A 7,399-nucleotide genomic window follows, 5' to 3' on the forward strand; every position below is an offset into this window, starting at 1 on the left:
TTCGTGAGATGCTAGTGCGACATGCGGACGTCTCCACAATGCGCTAGTTTCTATGAGTCAAATAGTCGACAGGGTTAGAAAGGGGCAAGGCGAAGGCTAATGGGTCAAGTGAGATGGACAAATGGACAAGGAGATGAAGAAGATCTCCAATCAGTATAAAGCGGAGGCTCTTATGTAGCATAGAATTACATGGGGTGCAATTTGCGACACTACATAACAATAAATATTTCAAGGCTGAGACAGCATAAGTAGCTCAAGGGTATTTTAAAAAATAGTAACAAGGTTTTAGGTAATGTAATACTAGATACAAATGAAATCAATCGTATTAGACAATTGAAGGACTATCTTACTAGGTAGGTTGATCCAAGCATAGTAACAACTCTTTAGGGACATCATTTAAGTACAAAGTCAAGAAAAACTAAGAGAGTTGGAGAATTAGTTCTCAATCAATCACAAATTAGGATGCTTCTAGAGTTACTAGGAACCCAAATTCACCTTTGAATTTGGGTTCCTAGTAACTCTAGAAGCATCCTAATTTGTGATTGATTGAGAACAAATAATTTTCGGAAGGGTTGATTGTAATGTCCCCTCTTCAAACTTAAACTCTGTCCAAACAAAGGTTAAATAATTCAGATAAAATATGGAATTACATTTAAATTTTATTTTTTATAATATCAAGGGGCATGAAGACTTAATAGAGGGAAAAGATATTCAAGAGGGATGAAGCAAGGACAATTCTCTTGACATTTTAGCAGTGTCAAGTTGCCTAGTGATTAGCAAGATGGATTTGGATTTCAAATAGTGGCGGCTGCAATATCTGGATCATTAGGAGAAGATGAAGAAAGAGGCAGAGCTTCTGTTTTATGAAACTCCATGTCATGGTTATTTTTAATGATGCTCTCCTTCTGGCATCTCCAATTTAATGAATATATTATAAAATTTTGCTGGAGGAGTCATATTTAAATTATATATATTTATATTTTGGGAAAATTATGTAAAAACTCTCTCTCTCAGTCGAAATGCACTATTCCTGATCGCTCCATTTGCTTCCATACGTTACATATTTTTTGACTTCCATACTGCATTTCCATGCATTTCTGATTGTCAATACGTGCTGCAGATGTAGAAAACGCCTCTCGGCATCATAATAATAAGAAATAATTAATAATTGCAAACAGAAATTAATTATAAGTCTTATAATTTCAAATTGCTTGCTAGAATTTTAATTTTTGTAAAAGTTTGCGTGACGAATCAGTTTTCAATGGAAGGGACGCAACCCTTCTCTCAAGACCTGCAATTGCTAATTATATAGATCCTCAATTTCTTTGTTGACAAGCATCCATCTATCTAACTTGTTGGTGAAGTGATTATAATTTGCAGACTTCCATTCTTGGCAGAACATTTTTTTCCAAAGAATTTTGGAGCGCAGTATCACATTTAGGTATGTGTTTCAAAATTCCATCAATTGTGGCTTCATATATACAATCAAAATTATAAAAATTATATAGGTAACATTTTACTACATGTTAAATGTAACACAGACAACTTCTCGACAAGTAGCTGTTGAAATTTTGTGCAATATTTACAATTAAAATATTAGTCGATAATTGTTTACAAACTCTATTAATTCATATCATTTGTCTTGAAAATCACAAGTGCTTTGATTGGGTTTGTAGGAGTTAGAGAAATATGACCAGGGGAAAGGGAATGAAGTCAAAGAGCAGTAACAAGCAGGTAAAATCTCAACTTTCGAGCAAATTAAACAAGTGCAAAAGTTAACATGGTAACTAATAAAGGCGATTGTACAACAAATTTGCAGGGTTTTAGCCAACACACACCGATAACAGTAAATGCAAAAGATGGCACAGAAGCGAGCAAAAGTGATGAGGTGACAAATTTGAAAAGACTGAATGAACATTTACTGACTACAATTACCAATGATAGAAAAGAAATAGACGGGTTGAAAAACAAATTGAGATTGTGTGATGATGCCAATAACAAATTGCTTGAAACGGTGACGTCAGATAAAAACAAGTGGATTTCTTGTGAAAAGGATATGAAAGGTACAATTTCAGAGTTAGAATATAAGCTCAAAGAAGCCAGAAATTTGAGTGAGAATCATGAAATGTTGTTCAGTCAATTGGGACGAGAAAAAAGTCTGTTGGAAAATAGGTTGAAAGAAAGTAGTGATGTAATTCAGGAATTACAAGGGCTTAAAAGTGAGCTTGATCAAACAAAACAATTGAGTGAGAATCTTGGAAAATTGTGTGCTCAATTAGGGCAGGAGAAAAATGAGCTGGAAAATAATTTGAAAAAATCCAATGATGTGATTAAGGAATTACAAAATAAAGTGACCGAGGATAGGAGCTTGTGGGATGCTTCCAAAACAAAATTGGAAGGAACAATTGTGGAGGTAGAAAATAAGCTTGATTCTGTGGTGCAGGAAAGAAATGTATTGAGTCAGAAACATAAGGACTTATGCGGTAGCTACAGAAATGAAAAAAAAGGGTGGAAAAAATGCAATGGTGGTGCTAATATGAAATTAAAAGCAAAGATGACTGAGAATCAGGGATTGTGGGATTCATATAGGGTGAATTTGGAAGGAAAAGTCGCGGAGCTGCAGAATGAGATGACAAATTCGAAAAGCCTGAATGAACGTTTACTGACTACAATTACCAATGATAGAAAAGAAATAGATGGGTTGAAAAACAAATTGATAATGTGTGATGATGCCAATAACAAATTGCTTGAAACAATCACTTCAGATAAAAACAAGTGGACTTCTTATGAGAAAAAGATGAAAAGTACAATTTCAGAGTTAGGGCAGGGAAAAAACGAGCTGGAAAATGATTTGAAAAAATCCAATGATGTGATTAGGGAGTTACAAGATAAAATGACTGAAGATAGGAGCTTGTGGGATGCTTCCAAGACAAAACTGGAAGCGACAATTGTGGAGGTACAAACTAAGCTTGACACTGTAGTGAAGGAAAGAAATGAATTGAGCCAGAAACATGAGGACTTGTACACTAGCTACAGAAATGACAAAAATGAATTGAAAAAATGCAATGATGGTGCTATGAAATTAAAAGCAAAGATGGCTGAGGATAAGGGATTGTGGGATTCATGTAGGGCGAATTTGAAAGGAAAAGTTGCACGGCTGCAAAATGAGATCCTTGACGAAAGAAAATCTAGCCAGAAACACCAAGAATTGTTGACTAAATTGAGGCAAGAAAAAATTGAGATGGAAAATAAGTTCATAAAAATCAATGATACTACTAAGAAATTGAATGCAAAGATTACTGAAGATAAGCTGTTGTGGGATTCTTGTCAGGAGAAGTTGGAAAAACAGGTTTCAGAGCTACAAAATGAGCTTAATGAAGCAAGGGTATTCAGCCAAGGACGTGAAGAACTGTGCAGTGAGCTGAGACGAGCAAAAACTGATTTGGAAGAAAAAGTTTTACAGCTCGAAGGTGATCTTAATGAAGCAAGAATTTTGATTAAGAAACATGAAGAATTGCGCTCTGAATTAATGAAAGAAAAGAACGAAATGCAAAATAAGGTAACAGAATGCAATGATGAGACTGAAGAATTGAAGGCAAAATTGGCTGAACGTGGGTTCTTGTGGGATTCTTCTAAGACAGAGTTGGAAGCCACTGTTGCAGGGCTGCAAAATGAGCTCAAAGAAACAAGATTGTTGAGCCTGAAACATGAAGAAGCATGCATTCAACTAAGGCATGAGAAAACAAAATTGGAAGACGAGTTGAAAGACTTGGATGATACGAATGAGGAATTACATGCCAAAATGACTGAAAACGGTTGGCTTTGGGATACTTGTAAGGCGAATTTAGAAGGTACAGTAATAAAGCTGCAGAAAAAGCTTAATGAAACAAAGATTCTGGCCCACAATAATCAAGTCTTATACAATGAAATAAGTAGAGAAAAAAGTGAGATGGAAACTAATTTTCATCAATCCATCAATGAAGCTAAACAATTAAAGGATAAAATAGCTGAAGAAGGGCACTTGTGGGATATATCTAAGCGAGAATTTGAAGTTACATTTGCAAAACTGCAAAATGAGCTTAATGAAGCGAGAATGTTAAGCCAGAAGCATGAAGATTCGTGGTCTCAGTCAGAACAGGAAAAAACTGAGTTGGAAAATAATTTTAATCAATCTATTAATGAAATTCAGCAATTAAAGGAAAAATTGGCTGAAGATAGGCACAAGTGGGATAGTTATAAGAGAGAATTTGAAATTACAATTGCAAAACTGCAAAATGAGCTCAACGAAGCGAGGATGCTAAGCCAGAAGCATGAAGATTTGTGGTCTCAATCAGAACAAGAAAAAAATGATTTGGAAAAGACTCTTATAGGGCTACAAAATGAAGTTGATGAAACAAAGATTTTGACAGTGAAAGACCAAGAGCTGTGTAAGGTGCTCAGAGAAGAAAACAATCGGATAGGAAATAAGTTGAAACAATGCAATGACAGTATTGGGAAATTAAATACAAAAGTTAAAGAAGACCAGCTATTGTGGGTTTGTAATAAGGAGGATTTGGAAAGCAGAGTTGCAGTTGTGCAGTATGAGAAAGAGACATTGATCCAGGAATATAAAGCTCTGTGGGCCCATTTAAGAGATGAAAAATATGAGTTGGAAGAAAAACTGAAAGAATGCAACGATAGGAATAAGGAATTGCATGCACAGATGAGAGAAGATTGCCGCTTGTGGGAAGCTTGTAAGGCAAAATTTGAAAACTCTGCTGCAAGGCTACAAAATAATTTTAATAAATCCATTAATGAAATTAAACAATTAAAGGAAAAATTGGCTGAAGATAAGCACATGTGGAATACTTCTAAGGGAGAATTTGAAGTTACAATTGCAAAACTGCAAAATGAGCTTAATGAAGCGAGAATGTTAAGCCATAAGCATGAGGATTTGTGCTCCCAATCAGAACATGAAAAATATGAGTTGGAAAAGACTTTTATACGGCTACAAAATAAGCTTGATGAAACAAACATTTTGAGAGAGAAAGACCAAGAATTGTGTAATGTGCTAAGAGAAGAGAATAATTGGTTAGGAAATAAGTTGAAAGACTGCAATGATAGGATTGCGGAATTAAATAAAAAAATTGAAGAAGACGAGAGGTTGTGGGTTACTAATAAGTCTGATTTGGAAAGAAAAGTTGCAGGTCTGCAGTCTGAGGAAGGGGTATTGAGCAAGGAATATAAACTTCTGTGGGCCCATTTAACAGATGAAAAAGATGAGTTGGAAAACAAACTGAGAGAATGCAAAGATAGGAATATGGAATTGCATGCACAGATGAGAGAAGATTGCCGCTTGTGGGAAGCTTGTAAGGCAAACTTCGAAGACTCTGTTGCAGGTTTACAAAATAAGCTCGATTTGATGACTAATGAAGGAATGATTTTGAGCCAAGAATATGTAGAACTGTGCATTGAATGCGAATTTTTGAAGGCACAGCTGGGAGATTATAATGATATACTAAGCTCTATGGAAGATGAAACAAGGAGTCTAATCTCTCTCTCAGAGAGCAATGCAAACACAGTGGAGGCCTTGCAAACTCAAGTGCGAATGATCACCCATGAACATACACATTTGAGCATGAAATATGAAGAACTTACAAATGAAAATGAATCTCAGAAATTGAAATTGGAAAATTATAATCATAGGCTTGATTCAGTGAAAAATGAGAGGAACTCACTTAGATCTACGTCAGAAAGTAGGGAGGAGGCTTTGCTCCAAGAAAATGGTTCATTGAAACAACAAGTCCATGAGCTTCAAAGCAAGTTGGGTATGTGGGCTAATGATTACAAACAAGTTCCCACTGATGATATGCTCGATTCAGAAACAGAGGAGAGGCAATTACTCACATCTCTATCAGAAACCAGTGATAAAGTGATGGAAGATCCGGTTATAGAGAACAGAACAGTGAAACGAGAAGCCCTTCAACTTTATCAAGAAAACCAACAATTACAAAAGGACATATCTAGTAAAAAGTCATTAATTCAAACAAAAGATGGAAATATTACAGAATTGAATGCAAAAAAGATTAAACTTAAGAATGCTGTCGAAGTGTTGGAAGAGATTGGAAGAAAAAATACCCAAGTACTGAAAGAATATGGAGGTATAAGGGAAGAGCAAGTGACGAGAAAGGAAAGTGAGGAGAAAAGGAAGGAGGGCAGTGGGAGGGTTTCACATCGAAACCAAACAGCCTTTATTGGTAATTTGATGTCTTGCATTCTTCTAGATATTGAGAAGTCTGACGTAAGCAGATGCTTGTCAACTGCCACAAAAAATATCATTCTTCCTTCTGATGCACTACTTTGTGGATGTCCTTATGGCTGGTTTGGTGGGATAGTATAAGTAGCCACCCTTTCTCCAAATTCTGTGAGAAATGTAATACTCTGGACGGGCAATGCCTCCAATTATTGAATTCATTTGGGCATTTTTTTAATTCTGATTGATGTATACTCAAACAATTCCTTCACTGCATTAAATTGTACTACTCTAAAATTCATTTTATAATTCATTTTTGAGATATCATATTTATTTATTATGGATGGACAATTTTTAAATTCTCATTGATGTATACTCTAATAAATGTTCCTGTAGTGTGCAAATTGACAAAGATATACATATAACACGAAACCACTTTCAGATAATTTAAAGTTCTAAATCTAATATAAAATCTTATATATTCATTGTCCTCGGTCAATTTTATAATCATAAATTTGATAAGAGAGATTAGATTTTCACGGTCTATAGAAATTATTGGTTTATTTCCAAATTCCAATATGTCCAACTTCAAAATTTAAAATGATCCATGATGAGCTAACTTAATTGAGAAATCTCTAAAATTATATTGTAGGGTTTTGAATAATAAGACAACCTCTAATCCATTATTATTATATCAATGAGACCATAATCTTGTAGGAAAGCTATAATGTCCTTGCCTCATTGTAATGGCATAGAATCAACTTGACATTAACATATGCATTATGTACAGATGTTATACAATTGTTTTATATATCTTTAATAATCTTTTTTAAATAATTATATCAAATTCTAAAAATTTAATCAAAAGATAAAATCGTCACTTTGTAATGTCTCAAAGGGCCTCCAAAACAAATAATTTTCTAGAGGTGTTGAAACCAAATTGAGATCAATTCTAAACATGATTATAAATGTATTAGTTTATCGAATTCCCTCATAGATAGGAGACTAATATATGCTTTTAACTATTATATATCTCACCGTTATATTAGTGCCCTAGATTCTTAAGTGAGTGGTATTGGCCTATTGAAATAGTCATGTATTGCTCAAATTCATTTTATGTCAACATATTTGAGCTCCATTTATAATTCATTATGACAAATATTGTAC

At 34.4% G+C, this 7,399-nt stretch overlaps 1 protein-coding gene across 1 annotated transcript; it reads left to right on the forward strand.

Moving 5' to 3' along the window:
• Window positions 1–1,780: 1,780 nt before the first annotated feature.
• Window positions 1,781–6,379, forward strand: LOC131865860 (uncharacterized). The gene has a single exon (XM_059215410.1). It carries the CDS (start codon window positions 1,781–1,783, stop codon window positions 6,377–6,379), a length of 4,599 nt encoding a protein of 1,532 aa, XP_059071393.1.
• The last annotated feature ends 1,020 nt before the right edge of the window (window positions 6,380–7,399 follow it).

The sequence above is a fragment of the Cryptomeria japonica genome, unplaced genomic scaffold (genome assembly GCF_030272615.1).
Source record: "Cryptomeria japonica unplaced genomic scaffold, Sugi_1.0 HiC_scaffold_124, whole genome shotgun sequence".
Classification (NCBI taxonomy): Eukaryota; Viridiplantae; Streptophyta; class Pinopsida; order Cupressales; family Cupressaceae; genus Cryptomeria; species Cryptomeria japonica.

Excerpts from the sequence above, each read along its gene's own strand:
- LOC131865860 (XM_059215410.1), top strand. The coding sequence starts at position 1,781 with ATGGTAACTAATAAAGGCGATTGTACAACAAATTTGCAGGGTTTTAGC.